The sequence below is a fragment of the Macrotis lagotis genome, chromosome X, assembly GCF_037893015.1.
Source record: "Macrotis lagotis isolate mMagLag1 chromosome X, bilby.v1.9.chrom.fasta, whole genome shotgun sequence".
NCBI classification, from domain to species: domain Eukaryota; kingdom Metazoa; phylum Chordata; class Mammalia; order Peramelemorphia; family Peramelidae; genus Macrotis; species Macrotis lagotis.
The window spans coordinates 449,585,676-449,605,617 of NC_133666.1; the positions used below are offsets into that span (position 1 = coordinate 449,585,676).

Sequence of the window (19,942 nt, forward strand, 5' to 3'; positions counted from 1 at the left end):
TATATGTACATAGACATATATGGAATGTGTAAAATATGTTATAATTTAGGTTAACAATAGTTAAACTTGCTTTTAAGTTCTATTAAAAGGTAGAAAGTTGTTTTTTAGAAATAAAACTTGCATAAAGTTTACATTCCTAATTCCCAGTTTGAGCTTCTGTTTTAAGATTTTATTCCATAGTACTATATAATGAAAACTTCTGAAGATCTTTTTGGAGGGACTATCTATTTACTTGATCTGTTCATTTTTCTTCAAAGGGCCAAACCACATGCCTATGCAGGGACCTGGACCCAATCAGCTCAATATGACAAACAGTTCTATGAACATGCCTTCAAGTAATCATGGTTCCATGGGAGCTTACAACCATTCAGTGCCATCCTCACAAAGTATGCCAGTACAGAATCAGATGACAATGAGTCAAGGACAACCGATGGGAAACTATGGCCCTAGACCAAATATGAACATGCAGCCAAACCAAGGTAACCAAACTTTGATGTTATTTTGTTTAGATCAAAAATAATTATTACTTAATTCTTTTAAAGATTAAATTTCATTTTATTTTTTCATCAACTACTTAAATGAATATAAGATTGAAATAAGTAATAACAGTACTATAAGAAAACAAAATTGAATTTGAGATTAACTTACAGAATTCTTCTCTTAAACCTTTTAAATTGTACTTGCTTTTTTATACCATTTATTTTTTACTTATAGGTGATTGAGGTTGACAGTTTCCTCTTAGACCCTCTAATTTTGAATTATTTTTAAAGACTTGAAAACAACACATTTTAATTACTTCATAGATGATTATAGATAAGAAAATGAATGATTATTTTCTTTAAAAAATTTTTGATTTCCATTATTTTGGCAGTTGAAACAATTTAAAAATCAGAAATTATAGAAGTTCTAGCTGTGATTTGTCTGATGTTTTCAGGTTGTCTTTTTATGTTATAGTAATAAAATAATTGGCATTTTATTTCAAATATGTAATAGAAATACTATATTTTTGAATCTTTTCAGAGAACTAGTTTGATGTGATTAAAATGAACTATCAACTGCAGGGAGTGAAGTTACTTACTTCTTTTTAAGTATTTATGTGAATAGTAGCTGTAAACCAGCAAGTGGCGCTCTGTCCTGCTAATTGTCTTCTTCCAACATTTGGCATATCGCCATTCTAAAGATGCCTTCATTAAGGAAAAGAATGGAATAGAACATAATATGCAATTCAATTTATTGTTCATATTTAATATTTTCAAATTTTTATTTTAAAAAATGAATTACTAAAATTGCAAACACTAGGAAATTTGTAAATTATTTAACATTACAATCAAATGATACCATTCTCTTTAATGCGAATGATATATTTTTAATGAAAAATGCTAAAAAAGAAAGGAAGATCACTCAAAACATTGCTTTACAAACTGGCACTTATTCCACATTTTTTCCAAATTTATCTAGTGCCCATGATGGCATGATTTCTTTTTCTTATTAGGTCATTTAAAGTTTCAAAGCAACAACAAGATCCAGGCAGTGCTAGATCAGAAGGGAGTTGAGCCAGCTCAGATGTTTCTACACACAGTTTGATACCCGTAGTGAGAACAAGGAAATTGATAATGATTCTGACAACAACTACAGTAATGATGGCACACTTCTTAGAAAACCTAGAGTTAAGAAAAGGTAGGGTGTGTGCACACAAGTGGTTGTTATAGCATGGTTTGATATGACTCACCACAAGACTTTTAAACAAAAAATAATGCATGTAGCAGTGTGCATGTAGAAAACATTCAATATGTGTTGAAGAAAGAAACTGAGGCCTTATAGTCACTTATTTCTTATACTTAGAGAACAGTGATTGCTATATTCCCTGTCATATATCATGCTTACGCATTTTTTTCCTTCAGCTGTAGCATTTAAATCATTGACTACCTCATGTTCTCAACTGCAGAAATTCCTCATTAGAAATTGTTTGTTGTGCAGGAAGATGCAAGATATAGTTTTGGTTAAGATGGTAAAAGACTTTTGAAATGAAAATAGTGTATCATTGAGGAAATTTTCATAAAAAAAATATAGCAGTTCTTTATGTCCTTGAATTCTGTGACAAGCCAACTGATCCTCTTTTCTGGCTACTCAGCAGTCAATTATTAGCTATGTGTTCTACAATATATACATACTGTAGATATTTCAAATAAACTAAATAGCTAAAAAATAATTTCAGTTGAAGAATGCAAGTAGAGATACTTTCTGTCACAAAATGCTTACATAATACTTTATATGAATTATTTTATATGTTCCTGCAGCAGGAGAACAAATTGTATATAGTAATAAAAGTGTTTGGGATTTTTTGTACTGGTTTTTGTATTAGAGGACCTTTTCAAATTTTGACTTTTCTACTTGCAAGTGCAGTAACTTTGGTGAAGTCACTAAATCTTTGTGCCTCAATTCCTTATTTTAAAATGAAATAAGTGGATAAGATGTTCTCTAAGGTCCCCTCTAGTTTGAAGTCTTGTGTTTCTTTAATTGTCCATTTCCACAGTAAGGTATTAAATAAATAATTTTCCTGTATTGAAATAAAGTAATGCTTGAACTGTATTAAAATTTAATTTTTAGAAATGCTGTAGTTAAAGTCTAGAAGGAAGAAATGACTATAAACGTTACCCTCTTACCTAGTATTTTTTTTTTTTTTTTGCAAGGCAATGGGGTTAAGTGGCTTACCCAAGGCCACACAGCTAGGTAATTATTAAGTGTCTGAGTCGGATTTGAACTCAGGTATTCCTGACTTCAGGGTCAGTGCTCTATCCACTGCGCCACCTAACCACCCCACCTAGTTTTTTTAATGCAGAATTTAGACCTGAAAAAAAATCTTTACAGATGTATGTGCTTTGTCTGTGTTCATACTGTAATTATAATACAACTGAAAGTAGACCAGAAACAATAGAGCTTCTATTTTATATATAGTTCAAAAACAGAATATTGGAACTCACTTTTTCTGAAGGCTCTGTGTTTCAAAGTGCTTTTCACTGTGTCATTGGAAACATAGAAAAAAGAAATGAGCCCATTTAAGTTGGTATTATTGAAAGGGCTAAGATTTATTAATTGAAGGAAAACACTTTACTCTTCCTATTAAATAGTGACAAATCAATAATAATAAACTCTTGAGTGTATTAAGATTTTTAAAAAAATAGTTTTTAACCATATATTATACACATTACTGTTTAATCATTTTAATTAAATGAAAAGTATAAAATCCGGACCATAAAAAGCTACAAACTTTCTCCTTAGTGAGCATCAAAACATTGTTTAGGTAGATTTAGTGACACTGTAAAAGAAAAATGTATAAAACAGTCTGTTAGGTTTTATTGACTATGGCTAGCTCAACAACAGGATATTTCACCTACAATATAAAATACAAATATAAAACATATATATAATATATATATATTATATCTATATATATATATATATATATATCTATATATATATAAATACAAATATAAAACAGCAATCTAGAGTGAGTTACTCCCTTAAACAAAGAATGCAAAAAAGGACATTGGAATTAACCTACTAGTAAATACTCTATTTTGAATCTAATAAGTATTATGTAAACATCATATAGGTCATATTCTCCCTCAGCCCATAATTAATACCAGTGTGATAAGATATTCAAAGTCAGATGTGAAGCTGAATTTGAAGCATTAATAATTGCACTAGATTAGTGAACACTTAGGTTTTTCCAAACACTTCGATTGCAATTCCCCAAACTTGCAAAATTAATTAACTCTTAACTTAAAAGACGTTTCCTTTAGCTTCTCAAACAATTCTATGATCATTGGTCCCAGGATTCAGAGAGGAGTTTGGCTGCTAACCAGGTGGCTGGCTGTTTTTTGTTAGAAGTAGAGTCTTTGCTGGCAATGAACCTCATCTGGGTCCCATCCTGAGCTCCTGGTTCCTTGTACTGTAGAAGCATACCAGTGACTTGAGTGTTGACTTCTCCAGGATCAAAGCCCTTGGTTAGTATCTCAACATTTGAAATTTTAGCAGAATCATGCTTCTATTATTATTAGGAAGAAGAGAACCATCAGTTCATTTTTCTGATATTCCTAGTATTACACACAAGACCTCCATTCATGAGTACTTGAGTCGTTGTCATAAGACTCCATAAGCACACACACATTGTCCACTGTCTTATCGAGTCCACAAAAATCCTTTCCGAGGTGAGTATTTCCTTGCTGCAATATTTATTATAATACTTCTTCCAGTGGATGAAGGCAAATTTGATGTCACACTGCATATATCATTGTTCATTTGGGTCCAAATGCTTAGTCTTGGGGACCCTGTACAACCTGCTGGGCAGGTGCACCATCATAGGAAGGGGCTACCTGAGCAGCTACTGCCCTAACAGATGATTTTCCAACTTTAGTCACCATCTCATTCCATTGTAGTAAGCACTTCAGCTGCTCTATTGTCATGTTTCTGAAAATCTTTTTAAAGTTGATAGAGGTGAATCTTCAATCTCACATGATCTGTAAACTTAGGTGGAAAAATAATTAATCTTTGTTTCAAACATTACTTTCTTTGTCTTCCCATGTGTTTTGTTTTATGCATTTACAAACATATATGAGCAGGGTCCCCTAGGCTTAATGGAACCCTCTCATTTTATACTTGAAACTGAGACTCAACGAGGCTAAGGCACTTGTCCAAGGTCTTGTAAGTAACTCAAGAGTGAAATGCACTTTCTTGGAGGAGCAGCAGCATACTGTAGAGAGAAGAGCATTGAATGGATGATTTAGGAGACCTGGGTTCAGTGTTGTGCTTTAACACTTAACTGGATGTGTCTGAATATAATAATATGTATGACACCTGTCTCACAGAGTTATTGTGAGGAGAGCAGTTTGTGAATCTTAGAAAGTGTTATATAAATGTAATAAAATGAAAATCTTTCCACTACAGGAAAAAAAATTACTATTTAGAGATGAAAATTATTTAAGAAAAATTAGTATAGGAAATTACCTTAATAGATCCCTTTATTAGGCTACTACTAACTACTACATTTTTATTTATATATTCACATGTTTCAGTGTTTCAACATTGGCTGATATTAGTTGAGCTTTCAGTGCTTTTGACATGGCATGTTATGCTGCCCTGAGATTGTTGTGTTATCATTACCATTGGTTTGGGTTTTAGGAGATTTTGTTAAGACTAGCACAGATTAGGGGCAGCTAGGTAGCACAGTGCATAGAGTCATTGGCCCTGGAGTCAGGAGCACCTGAATTCAAATCAGGCCATAGACACTTAATAATTACCTAGCTGTGGGACCTTGGGCACTAAATCCCATTGCTTTGCAAAAACAGGGGGAAAAAAGGACTAGCACAGATTAGAATCAGCATCATAAATCACTCAGAGGCTACTTGAGGGATAAGAAATATTTCTTTTTAGATAGTTTTGAACTCCCAGGGAAGTATTGCTTTTTAAATTAGCCCCAAATAGCTTAATTATGTTGCATTTCATTATGGAATTATTTGCATTTGTGATCAACTTCCTGTTCATTGATTATCACTTTATCACTACTAGACTGGGCCTGGATTCAAAACAGAATTGAACTACTTGGTAAGATGGGAAAAGGTTACTGGGAAATTAAAAGTATCACACTAGAGGACATACTAAAAAGTTAGAGACTTAAAAAATGGCCCACATATTTTTACTGAATAAGAGAATATTGACCAAAAAGATAACTTAGCTTTAATGAGACTGAAAAGTGAAATGAGATTCTCAGATGATGGTAAGAATTGTACCAGATGAGAATACTACATTTTCTTTTCTCCAAACTAGATCTGAGAAAAATTTGTGGTTTTTATTTCAGGTAGGTGGTGATGTTACTCCTGGGATTCCCTTGTGTTTTGTTTTTGTTTTTTAAAGTAAAAAGGCTAGTTTGTTTTTTAGTTCCTTACTCAAATTGAAAAGAAAACAAAACAAACAAGGTTTTTAGCGTGTTTTGAGGTTTCCTATAGTTAACCCTTTTCTCAAAAGATAGGAACATGAACTTCTTGTAGTTAGGAAAATATTTGGAGAGTCCTTTTAAAAATGGAGGTATTTATTTCTGAAATACTTTTATAATATTTGTGTTTAAATGAATTGATGTCATTAGGTGTTGTAGATGTATTTTATTCAACAGAATTGAACTCAGTAGAGTGATATATTTAAGGAATTCATGGATCCTTAGATTTGGGGGCTGAAAAGTTCTTTAAGATAATAAAGTCAGCTTGCATGAATTGATGCCAATCGAAATGAGCACAGAACGAGAAGAACATTGTACCACTCTAACGGCAACATGGGGGTGATGATCAACCTTAATAGACTTGCTCATTCCATCAGTGCAATAATCAGGGACAATTTTAGGGTATCTGTGACAGAAAACCATTTATATCTAGAGAAAGAACTGTGAAGTTTAAACAAAGACCAAAGATTATTGCCTTCTGTTTTTTTTAAAGTTGTATTATGTACTACATAATTTTGCTATCTCTAATATTGTATTTTTTCCTGAAGGATTTTTTTTTACACTCAATACATTCAATTTTGATCAGTACATGTCATGGAAACAATATAAAGATTATTGGATTGCCTTCTGTGGGGGGGAGGGAAAGGAGGGTGGGGAGAAAAGTGTAAAATTCAAAACCTTATAAAAATTGTAGGTAGAAACTACTGTTGTATATAATTGGAAGACAAATAAAATATTTATATAACAAAAATAAATTTAAGAAAGATAATATAGTCAGATTTCCTTATTTGACAGATGAGGAAACTGAGGATAGCTTTCCCAAGCTCAATTATTAAGTTGTAGAACTAGAAGTTAAATCCAGTTCCTCAAATTTCAAAGATTCTTACCTACTGTTTACTAAGCATCATTTGTTTCCTTTGCCACTCTTTTTTTTTTTTTGCAAGGCAATAGGGTTAAGTGGCTTGCCCTAGGCCACACAACTAGGTAATTAAGTGTCTGAGGCTGGATTTGAACTCAGGTACTCCTGACTCCCAAGGTCAGTGCTCTATCCACTGCTCCATCTGGCCGCCCCCTCCTTTCCTGTTCTATTCTTTTCATTGTCACATTTCCTCTTAAGATCCTTTTGCCTACCATATTCCCACTACAGTTAATTAAATATATTATTGAATGGTTCTAATCCACTATTCCTGTGGTCCTAGGCAGATTGTGAAATATTTGTGATTACATGTGACTGGTTATTACTATTAGAGTGCTTTGTTTAATTTGGATCTTTTCATTTAAAGAAGCAAGAATTTTAAGTCTTTCTACCCCCTTGCACATCCCTTTTTTCCTCCCCTAAACATGACTATACTTCATGATTTACTGAGGTCAATTCCAGAATGCCTAAATTTCTGTCCTTTATGGATCAGTACTGTATATTTTTGTCTTTTTCACTTCTTTGACTCCAACTCCTCTTTCTCTTGGATCTTGAAAATTTCCCTTTCCTGTTTTTTTTCCTTTAGACATATACTAGTTTCTTCTGTCTTAAAAAAAAAATCTTGTTTACTATTTTATTTCCTTTCCTGGGCAAATTTTTAAGAGTATTGCTTTACTGATCCATTTAATCCTTTAAATCTGATTTTTTTGTTTCTACTTCTGTACTGAAACAACTTTACTCAATAGAATGCTAAAATACAGAATGGTCCTTAATATTCTCTGTAACATTTGAAACATTTAACTAAGGCATTTCTTGAAAATCTTACTCATGCTTTTCTTTTTTTTTTTTCCCCCTTGTTTTCCCCCTGGGTATTCTTCTTTCTTAGTTTGGTTCTTAAAATTCTGTCCTCTGATTATGAAGCTCTAACACTTTCCCCTCCACCCATCTCCTTTCCTCTCTTACCACTTTCATCCTCTCTCCCTTCTTTCTCTCATCTCCCTCTTCTCCCTGCACTTTCCTTTCTCCATCTCTTCCTCCCCCTTCCCCCCCCCCCCCAGAAGACTATCTAATTTTAAGCCTTCACTTAGTTTTCTCACCTCAGTGTTAATTTGGTTAATTAGTATCAACATAAATTGATTTCTTACCTGATTTTTTTTCCCATACATTTTCCATTGTAACTTCCCCCTAACTTCTCCAAAAGATTCCTCCTTTATAATAGGAATAAACTTTGGTATAATTTTCCAATTTTTTTTTTTAGGTTTTTGCAAGGCAAATGGAGTTAAGTGGCTTGCCCAAGGCCACACAGCTAGGTGGTTATTGTCTGAGACCGGATTTGAACCCAGGTACTCGACTCCAAGGCGGGTGCTTTATCCACTACGCCACTTAGCCACCCCCATTTTCCAATTCTGTAAAGTAATTTGAAGCTATCCATGAAAAATAGTTAAACTTTTTATACCCATTGATAATGAATTTTCACCCCAAGGAAGTCAGAAAACAAAAGTAAGCATCTCAAAAATAGTAGTACTCTTGTGGAATCAAAAGAACTGATGATAAAGTAGCAGCCTCATTGAATGAAGAATGGCTGATTAAATTGATTTAACATTAAAATGGAATATTATACCCTAAGGATTGAAGAATTCAGAAGGTGGAGCCAAGATGGCAGAATAAAAGCAGGAACTCACTAAGTTCTTCACTCTAAATACCTTTAAATAAGGATTACACAGATTTTAGAGCCCACAAAAAGACAGAATTGAACAATTTTCCAACTCAGTTCAATGCTGGCAAACCAAGAATAAGCCTTAGGGTGACTGAATTGGTGGCAACAATGGTAGTTTCTAAACCTCTCAGCCTACAGATGATAAGGGGTTCAGACAACTGGTTAGGAAATTTACAGGGGGTCCCTTTGCTGGCACCATGGACAGCACCATTTCATTGCTTATACTTGAGTTTGGGTTGCAGTCTAGGTCTTAGTCCTTGTACAAGAAGGAGCACTAGCACAGTGAGCTTTTGGCTGTAGGGGAGCAGGGACCCTGATAACACTTCCAGGCTTGAAAATTGTGCTTGTGGTCCCTCACAAACCAGTACTTAGGGGGTAGTTAGGTGGTAAAGTGGATAGTGCACTGGGCCTGGAGTCAGTAGGACCTGAGTTCAAATGCAGCCTCAGACACTTAATAATTACCTAGCTTTGTGACCTTGGGCAAGTTACTTAACCCCATTGCCTTGCAAAAACCAACCCCCCCCCAAACAAACCAGTACACAATAAAGAAGAGGAATAAATACTTCAATACTTCTCTGTTCCTGGAATTACCTCTGAAAAAAGCTTCACAAACCCCTTGAAGCTTGGGAGAGTGCCTCCTCCACTTAGGGATTAGAGTCCCACTATAGCTTAGAGTGACAAGTAAACAAACAAGAAAAAATACTGACCATAGAAAGTTATTTTCATGACAGGAAAGCTCAAAACACATTTCAGAAAGTCATTGTAGTATCTAAAGCCTCAAAGAAAAATATGCATTGGTCTTAGATCATGGAAGAACTCAAAAAGAATTTTAAAAATCAAGTTAAGGTAATTAGAGGAAAAATTGAGAAGAGAATGAGAATGATGCATAAATCATGAAAAAAGGCTTGGTAAAGGAGATGCAAAAGATACTGAAGAAAATAACACCTTCAAAAACAGAAGAAAGCAAATGGTAAAAGAGGCACAAAAATCCAAAGAGAAGAGTACTTTGAAATGCAAAACTGACCAGATGGAAAAAGATTTACAAAAGTTCCCTGAAGGGAAATCATTAAAAAAAAAAAAGAATTGTCCAAATGGAAAAGGAGGTGGGTGCAAAAGCTCACTGAAGAATACAATTCCTTGACAGTTAAAATTGGCAAATGACCTTTATAACACATCAAGAAACAAACAAAATTTAAAAAATGAAAAAGATAATGTGAAATTTCTTATTTCATGGGAAAACCTCACCTGGAAATAGTTACAAGAGAGATAATTTAAGAATATGATTAAAAGTAGAGCCTAGATATTCATCTTTCAAGAAATTATCAAGGCAAACTGCTCTGATACTCTAGAACCAGAGGATAAAATAGAAATAGAAGGAATCTATGATCATCTCCTGAAATAGATCCCTGCTCACAGGAATATTATAGCCAAATTCCAGACCTCCCAGATCAAGGAGAAAATATTAAATGGTCATAAAGAAACATCCTGGAGCTATAGTCAGGAAAACACAAGATTTAGCAGCATCTTCCTTAAATGATATGATTTGGAAGATGGTATTCTAGAGGGCAAAAGAGCTAGGATTACACCCAGGAATCACCCAGAAAAATTCAGTGTAATCCTTTGGGGGAAATTGGATATTCATTGGAATGGATGGAATTGGAAATTCAGTGAATATTTTCAAGCATTCCTAATGAAAAAACCAGATCTGAATAGAAAATTTTACTTTTAAATATTAGATGCAAAAGAAGTATTGAAAAGGTAAACAGGAAAGAGAAATCATAGGAATTCGAAACTGTTTATTGATTCCTCCATAGAAAATATTTGTAATATCTAACAGCTTTTCTCATTATTAGGGCATTTAGAAGCATACATGTACAGAAGACGAGGTATGAGTTGATTGTCATGGTATGATTATCTAAAAATTAAAACTAAGGGATGAGAAAGAAGGCACTGGGAGAAGGGGAAAGACCATTTCTAGGTCTGTATTCCAAAGAGATTAAAAAAAAACTGGAAAAGGACTTGTGTGTACAAAAGTAATTTTATAGCAGCTCTGGAAATTGTGGGGAAATCTGTCATTTGGGGAATGGCTGAGCAAATTATTGTGTCTGATTGTTGTGGTGGAGTACTATTCTACTTTTAGAAATGATGAGCAAGATTCTCTTAAAAATCTGAATAGACTTAATATGAGCCTGATACAAAATAGAATGAGCAGAACCAGGATAATAATATACACACTAACAGCAATATTGTATGATGATCTATTATGAAAAAACTTAACTTTTCAAAAATACAATGATCCAAGACATTTGGGGAACTGTTAGAACCTGATTGCAGACCATGATACTTTTTCTTTATTTTTCTTGGATTTTGCCTTGCAAAAACCTAAAAAAAATGTGCCTTAGTTGTAGGGGAAAAACTTGGTATGAAGAATAATTAATATAAAGACAAAAAAATGAAACAAGTATTCTTTTTTTTTTTGGCAAGGCAGTGGAGTTAAGTGGCTTGCCTAAGGCCACACGGCTAGGTAATTATTAGTGTTTGAGGTTGCATTTGAACTCAGGTACTCCTGACTCCAGGGCCGGTGCTCTGTCCACTGCGCCACCTAGCTGCCCCACAAGTATAATTTGTAATGAACTTTTTTTGGGAGTAAGATGTGCATATAAAAACATTTCAGAATTATTCTATAACAAATACAAAACAGTTAGGGATAGTGATAATTGAACTGCATTTTTTGAAAAATACAGGTATTCTGCATAACAATTTCCATTTCACTTTTCAAATGTTTATAATATGAATTCTACATGTTATTTTAAAATGTAAGCACTCTTAACTCCTTTGGGCTACTTCTGAACTCTGTGCATCTTAAAACATTTTTAAAATATTTTTTTAATCTTTACCTTCCCTTCTCCGCCTTCCCCATTAACAGGAAAATTGAAAGGGGGGGGGGGACCAAACTGTTAGTTTTTTAAAAAAAACCCAAACAGTCAAGGAACTTGAATCCACTCAGTGGTTATGCCAAAAATTGTTGTTACTGTTGATAAGGTAGTGATATCCAATTCTTCATGACCCCATTTGGGGTTTTCATGACAAAAATAGTGAAGTGGTTTGCTATTGTCTTCTCCAACTTATTTATAGATGAGGAAACTGAGGCCAGCAGGGTTAAAGTGACTTGCCCATAGCTGAGGTCTTATTTGAATTCAGATCCTAGACCTGTCACTTTAATGTGTTCCTGAGCCGCACTAATGCCAAAAAATGTCTTCATCACCTCTCTTTTCAGGAGGTAATTTGTATTTTCATCAATCTTCTGGAGATGTAGTTTGTGATAACTTTGATTTAAGTTAAAACTTTGAAAGTTCTTTTTATTTACAACCATGTTTTTGTATAAATCTTCAACTTCTCACTTGTTAATTTGTACTATATAAGGTTCTCTTAAAGTATTTCTTTCTGTATTATGGTGCAATATTTCATTGCAGTCATTTACTACAATTTCTTTAGCCATCTATTGTCTAAAAAGCAATGTAAGATACCCCTTGACTTTCAAGTTCCTTTCTTTCTCCCCTCTTTTAATCATCACTTCAGGATTAGGAAGTTGGCTTTGTATTTGACTCTTCCCTCCCTAGTATTATATTGTATTGTATCCTTCCCCTATACTCTCAGCTCCATTTGTTCCATGGCCATTTTGATGAGTTCTTATGATGGGATTGTTAATGTTCAATTCCCTATTGGCTTTAAATGATTACTTCTTTTTCCTCCTACCCCTTTATCCCCAGGTAAAAAGTTAAACCTCTTTCTTTCCCCTCTGTTCTTCAGAACAGAACCAGTTTGGCCAAAGGATTCATGTTTTTCTTATAGAACTTTTGTAGTACTTCTTGAGAGGAGGTACTAGAGATTTTGAAGGGAAATGTATTGTTCTCTTTTAGAATATATATGTATGTATACACATCTATGTATAGATATTCGTGTTTACATATTCTACATATATGGAATATAATATATATGTGTGTCATACACATATCACTTTGTTTTTTTTACATATATCACTTTCTGATGGCTCAAATAAATTTATCTTTATGTGTTTCTCAGGATTTGTGTTGGTATTTCAAAGTTGCTATTTTGCTCTGGTCTTCCATCAGAAGTATTTGAAAAACTCTTGCCTTTCAGGGTAATCCTTCCCTCCCCTATACTAAGCATTGTATGATAAGTTATTCTTAATATTTTTTTCTTTGATGTGGAAATCTTAGATTTTGGTTATGATATTCCTAGGATTTTTCTTAGAGGATTACTTTCAGGAGATAAGTCAGGCAGATTCTTTTTATCTTTGCTTTTCCTATTGATTCTAATAGATTTGAGTAGTTTTGTTTTGAAGAAGTGCTTGAAATTCCTCTTCTTTTTTTAGGACAATCCTTTGGATTATACTAAGCATTATTTGATAAGTTATTCTTGGTTATAAGCCTATATCTTTTGCCTATTAGGGTACAGTATTGCAAAATCTCTTTTCATTTATATTAGAAATATTTTTTCTTTGATGTGGGAATCCTAGAATTTGGTTGTGATATTCCTAGGATTTAGGAGATTTTTTAAGGATGTAAGTCAGATTCTTTTTATCTTTGCTTTTTCTATTGGTTCTAATATATATATATATATATATATATATATATATATATATATATATATATGTGTGTGTGTGTGTGTGTGTGTGTGTGTGTATATATATATATGAGTAGTTTCCTTTTAAAATTCCCTAAAATGTAGTTTTCATGCTTTTTTAAAAATCATGCTTTTCAAAGAGTAAAATGATTCTTAAATGATGTTTTTCAGATCAGTTGTTTTTGATATCAGAACTTTTGATTTTGTTCTAATATTTCTTTTTGCTGTTATATATTTTGTTTTCTAATTATATAAAATAGTTTCTGCTTATCATTTTTTTGTAAGGTTTTGAATTCTACACTTTTCCTCTCATTCTCCCTTCCCTCCCCTCACCCCACAGAAGGCAATCTGATAATCTTTACATTTGCTTTTATCAAAATTGAATGTGTTGAGAAAAAAACATATCATTGAAGAAAAAATAAAATATTAGAGATGGTAAAATTATGTAGTAACTAAGACAATTTTTTTTCAATTGAAGATAATAAGTCTTTGGTCTTTGTTTAAACTTCACAGTTATTTCCCATTGCAGATATCCTAAAATTGCTCCTGATTATTGCATTGATGGAATGAGCAAGTCTATCAGAGTTGATCATGTTGCTGTTAAGGGTGTATGTACAGTGTTCTTCTTGTTCTGCTCATCTTGCTCAGCATCAGTTCATGGGAGTCTTTCCAGGCTTCTCTGAATTCCCATCCCTCCTGGTTTCTAATAAAACAATAGTGTTCCATAACTTACATATGACACAATTTGTTCTGTCATTTCTCAGCTGATAGACATTCACTCAATTTCCAATTTTTTGCCACCACAAATAGAGCTGCTATGAATATTTTAGTACAAGTGATACTTTTACACTTTTTCAAGATCTCTTCAGGAAATAGACCTAGTAGTGGTATTGATGGATCAGCGCACATACAATGGGTATGCACATTTTTATTCCCCTTAGGGCATAATTCCTAGTTGCTCTCAGGGAAAGGTTGGATGAGTTCAAAGCTCCAGCAACAATGTAATCCTTTCTGGCCATATTTGCTAATCTGAGAGGTGTGCATTTCTCTCTAATCAGTAATGATTCAGAGCAATTTTTCATATGACTATGGATCTCTTTGATTTCCTCATCTGAAAATTGCCTTTGCATATCATTTGACCATTTGTCATTTGGGGAATGACTTTTTTTTTTTATAAATTTTACTCAGTTCTCTCTATATATTTTAGAAACGAGTCCTTAGAAATACTAGTTGTAAAAATTGTTTCCCAATTTGCTATATTTCTTTTTTTAATTTATTTTTTATTCTCATTTTGTACAAATGTTTTTTTACATTAATAAAATATTCTTGTTTACAAGTAAACAAAATACCCCTCTTCCCCCATGAATATAGACTTGCTTGGGCGAAAAAAAGTAAAGGGGAGAGAAAAAAATTAAAATAAAAAAAATAATAGTAATAATTGTAGGTATGGCCAGGTGGCGCAATGGATGAAGCACCAGCCCTGGAGCCACGAGCACCATTTCCAGCCTCGAGCACCATTTCCAGCTTCGTAAACCCAACAATCACCCAGCCGTGTGACATGCAAGCCACCCGATCCCTACTGCCCTGCAAAAACCAAAAAAAAAGAAAGAAAAAAAGACCCAAAATAAAATAATAATAGTAGGGGTGGCTGGGTGGCAGACAGAGCATTGGCCCTTGAGCCAGCAGCACCTGGGTCCAAATCCAGCCACAGACACCCAAAGATCACCCCGCTATGTGGCCCCAGGCAGGCCATCCAGCCCCATTTGCCCTGCACCCTCCCCCAAATAATAATAACAAAAAATGTGCTTCAGTCTTTGTTCCAACACCAACAACTCTGTCATGGGTGGATCACATTCTTTATGATAAGTCCATCACAAAAATTATTTCCATATTTTTCCACTGTTGCCATTGCTAATCGCAACTCCCTCCTTTCTTGTTTCTCCACTACCATGTACTCTATTTTCTCTCTCCTTTCACTCTGACTCTGCTGTAGGGTAGCTGAGTGGCACAGCAGACAGATCCCTGGTCCTGGGGCCAAGAAGCCCTGAGCCCTCATACCACCCCTTAGGCCTTCCATTCCCAGCCCCTTGCAAGAAGTAAGAAAGAAAATGTGTTATATTTGGCCACTGTCCCTCCATGGTCCATCCTCTCCTCCTTTATTCACATCCCCACCCCTTCCCCCTGCTCCTCCCTCCTTCTTACTCCAGATGTCTATACCCCATTGAGTATATATGCTGTTTCCTCTCCTAGCCATCTCTGATGAGAGCAAAGGTTCCCTCATTCCCCCTTGCCTCCCCCCTTCCATATCATTGCAATAGCTCATTGTAATAAAAAAAAATCTTATTATGTGAAATATCTTGACCTATTCCCCGGCTCCTTTTTCTTTCTCCCATTCCAATTCCCTTTTTTTCTATTGACTCCATTTTTACACTATATTTTATCTTCAAATTCAGCTTTCTCCTGTGCTTCAACTATAAAAGCTCTCTCTACCTGCTCTATTAACAGAGAAGGTTCATATGAGTATTATCAGTGTCATTTTTCTATGCAGGAATACATGCAGTTCATCCTCATTAAGTCCCTCATATTTCCCCCCCCTCTCCTCCAATCTCCATGCTTCACCTGAGTCCTGTATCTGAAGATCAAACCTTCTGTTCAGCTCTGGCCATTCCAAAATGAACCTTTGAAATTCCCCTGGTTCATTGAAAGTCCATCTTTTTCCCTGGAAGAGGACATTCAGCCTTGCTAGGTAGTTCATTCTTGGCTGCATCCCAAGCTCCTTTGCCTTCTGGTATATTGTATTCCAAACCCTACGAGCTTCCAATGTAGTTGCTGCTAAGTCCTGTGTGATCCTGACTGCAGCTCCACGATATTTGAACTGTGTCCTTCTGGCTGCTTGTAATATTTTCTCTTTGACTTGGGAGTTCTGGAACTTGGCTATAATATTCCTGGGGGTTGGTTTTTTGGCATCTCTTTCTCTGGGATCGGTGGGTTCTCTCCATTTCTATTTTGCCCTCTGCTTCTAGAATATCAGGGCAATTTTCCTGTAGTAATTCTTTGAAAATGATGTCAAGGCTCTTTTCCTGATCATGACTTTCAGGTATTCCAATAATTTTTAAATTATCTTTCCTAAGTCTGTTTTCCATATCAGTTGTTTTTTCAATGAGATATTTCACATTTTCTAGTTTTTCATTTTTTTGGTTTTGAAGTATTGATTCCTGATTTCTGGTAAATTCATCAATCTCCCTGAATTCTATTCTTTATCTCAAGGATTTGTTCTCAGAGAGTTTTCTTATCTCTTTCTCCATCTGGCCAATTTTGCTTTTTAAAGCATTCTTCTCCTCAATAACTTTTTGAACTGTTTATCCATTTGACCTAAGCTGGTTTTTAGCATGCTATTTTCTTCAGCATTTTTTTGGATTTCCTTGACTAAGCTGCTGACTTCATTTTCATGTTTTTCCTGCATCGCTCTCCTTTCTTTTCCCAGTTTTTCTTGCAACTCCCTCATTTGATTTTCAAAGTCTTTTTTGAGCTCTGCCATAATCTGAGCCCAATTTCTGTTTTTCTTGGAGTCTTTACAGGAGCTTGTGCTTCCTCATCTTTAGCCTGAGTGTTTTGATCCTTCTTGGGCTCATTTGCAAAATATTTCTCAATAGTCTTCCTTTTGATTCTTTGCTTGCTCATTTTCCCAGCCTGGGCCTGGTTTTGGGGTGCTTCCTGAGCTTTTGGGACATTCCCACAAGGGTCTCAGTGTGTGAGGCTCTGTTCTCCCTCCTGGTCTGTGAATGACCAGAAGCGCCCCCCTCTGCCACGGGGCTGAGGTGGGGGGGCCCTAGACTGGGATCAGGATCTGAATGTGGTCAGAGCCTCGGAGTCCTGTTCCAGGGGCAGAGCACAGAGCTCTGCAGTTTCTCTCTTCACTCCCCTCCCTCAGCTCAATGGGCTCATGCCCTGAGGGCTCCTGCTTACTGGCTCCGCCTGCTTCTGTTTTGGGTTCAGGGCTGGGGAAAAACCAAGTTGCTCACTCTGTGCCCTGAGGGCAGGGCTCCACATGCTTGCTCTGGCAGAGGTGTCGTGTTCCCCCCCTTCCCCCACTTTGTGCCCGGTGCTCCCCGGGGTGCAGCTCAGGAGACTCCCCCGCTGCTGTGAGCTGAGACTCCCAGCTCCCTGGGGCTGCCTCCGGGAGGCTGAAGTTCTTTCACTCTGGCGGGCCACCCCTCTGGCAGGCGCCGCTCTGACCCAGGGGAGCAGAATCTTTCTGCTCTTTTCCAGGTTACCTTGAGTAGGAGAACTGCCTCACTGGGTCCCTTTGTGGGTTCTGTCTCTGGAAAGTTTAGTTAGAGTCCTTAGCTGATGAATTTTATTAGAGAGCTCTAGATCCCTTCTTGTAGCCATCTTGGCTCCGCCCCTCCCAATTTGCTACATTTCTTTTGATCTTGGTTACAGTGGTTTTGTCTGTGCAAAAGCTTTTTAATTTAATGTAATCAAAATTATTCAGTTTGTTTTTAATGATATTCTCAATCTCTTCCTTGGTCATAAACTGCTTCCCTTTCCATAGCTCTGATAGGTAATATTCCTTGATCTCCTAGTTTGCTTATAATATTGTCTTTTATGTTTAAATCCTGCACCTATTTTGATCTTTTCTTGGTATAAGATATGAGATGTTGGTCTAATCCAAGTTTCTGCCATACTATCTTCCAATTTTCCCAACTGTGTGGGACGAAGACCACTTAAATAAATTTTGGAGATCTCTTAAGGTATGAAGAGAAGGCTCTATTTGTTTCTCGAGAAATGGGCCACAGTCAATTGGAGAGATTGAAGCAAAAGGAAAGGTTCAAGAATCATATTTATCCTAACTCGATTCCTGCCCCCCCCAACTGACCCACCCTCATTAATGAGGAATGTGCTCTTACAATCTAAACAGGAAAACTACCCTAGGGAAAGGGGCATAGAGTTGAAAGAAAGCAAACTAATCTAGGGGAAAAGAACATAAAATTCAAACCGAAACCAGATTATCTCTTTAGTCCCTGGAATTGAATGATTCTCCAAACATCCACAGATAAGATGAAATCAGTTGACTCTTCAACAATATCCCAGAAGTTTGCTTTGTCAAGGGAGATGGGACACATAGCTGACCAGATTCAATCTGTAATATTTTACTGAAGAAATCTCAAAACTTTATCTCACTCAACTATTTTTATGGAAGAGAGAGTTCTTGTCCCAGAAGATGGATTCTTTGGGTTTATCAAACAGGAGGTTACTATAATCATTTCTTGCTGTCTCTTTTGCACCTAATCTATTCCACTGATTCACCATTCTCTTTCTTAGTACTAGACAATTTTGATGACTGATGCTTTATAATTTTAGATCTTGTAAGTCTAAGCTACCTTTTTACACTTTTTTCATTAAATCCCTTGATACTCTTTTGTTTCTCCATATGCAATTAGTTACATTTTTTTAGCTCATTAAAGTAATTTTTTCAAAGTTTGTTTGGTGGTAAAGCACTAAATAAGTAGTTTAATTTAGATAGAATTGTTCTTTTTATTATATTAGCTTGGCCTATCCAAGAGCAGTTGATATTTGCTCAGTTATTTAAATCTGATTTTATTTGTGTGAAAAGTGTTTTATGGTTGTTTTCATAGAGTTTCTGAGTCTGTTTTGGCAGGTGGACTCCTAAATATATTGTCTGGTGTTATTTTAAATGGAATTTCTCTTTCTAGCTCTTGTTGCTGCTGTATCTTGCTAGTAATATATAGAAATGCTGAGGATTTATGAGTTTTTTTATATCCTGCAACTTTGCTAAAGTTGCTAATTTTTTCCAGTTTTTTTAGATGGTTTTTTTAGGGTTCTCTTAGATATACTATCATGTCATCTACAAAGAGTGAGAGTTTTGTTTCTTCCTTCCCAATTTTAATTCCTTAAGTTTCTTTTTCTTCTCTTATTGCTGAAGCTAATATTTCTAATACAATATTAAATAGTAGTGGTGATAATGGGCATCCTTGTTTCACCCCTGTTCTTATTGGGAATGCTTCTACTTTATCCCCATTGTATATAATGGTTGTTGAGGGTTTCAGATAGATACTGCCTGTCATTCTAAGGAAAAATCCATTTATTCCTATGCTCTCTAGTGTTTTTAGTAAAAATGGGTGCTGTATGCTGATGCTTTTTTTTTTTAGCATCTATTGATGTTCTAATATTTTTGCTTTACGACGTCATTGAGTTCTCTTGGTTTGTTTTGTTTTAAGTTGTCTGCTTTTTGGGTTAGGTTTACCACTTTTTGTTCCTGTTATTTATTCTCAGTAGCTTTTATTTCATCATCTTTGACTTCATGTTTTTTTTGTAGGTGTTCATTTAGCCTCTTTGAGGCTTTGCTTGTAGTTTGTATATAGTGACTTATTTGGGGAATCTCGATAAAATTTTTGTCTTTATTGGTTTACTTCACCATTAGTTCCCGAGTTGAAATGTTATCTCTTGAGTCTTAGTGTAGAATGGTCAGTCAGTCCTGCTGCATTGCCTAGATTTTTGTACTGTTGTTTATTGCCTGGGGTTAGGTACCTTCATCTCCGAAGTTCAGAGCACTGCATTTTCAGGATCCTCTCTGGTAGCTTACTTACCAGGAGCCTCAGAGTCTTTGGTCCTGGCCTTGAGCACTTTCATCCCTATTCTGGTCACA

At 35.3% G+C, this 19,942-nt stretch overlaps 1 protein-coding gene across 10 annotated transcripts in view; it reads left to right on the forward strand.

Moving 5' to 3' along the window:
• Positions 1-19,942, forward strand: part of LOC141500853 (protein SSXT-like) — an 84,076-nt gene that overhangs the window by 39,354 nt on the left and 24,780 nt on the right. For all 10 annotated transcript variants that reach the window (XM_074204355.1, XM_074204363.1, XM_074204361.1 and 7 more), the window contains one exon: positions 258-479. In XM_074204355.1, the coding sequence (XP_074060456.1) occupies positions 258-479 (222 nt within the window). The remainder of the gene's footprint in view (positions 1-257; positions 480-19,942) is intronic.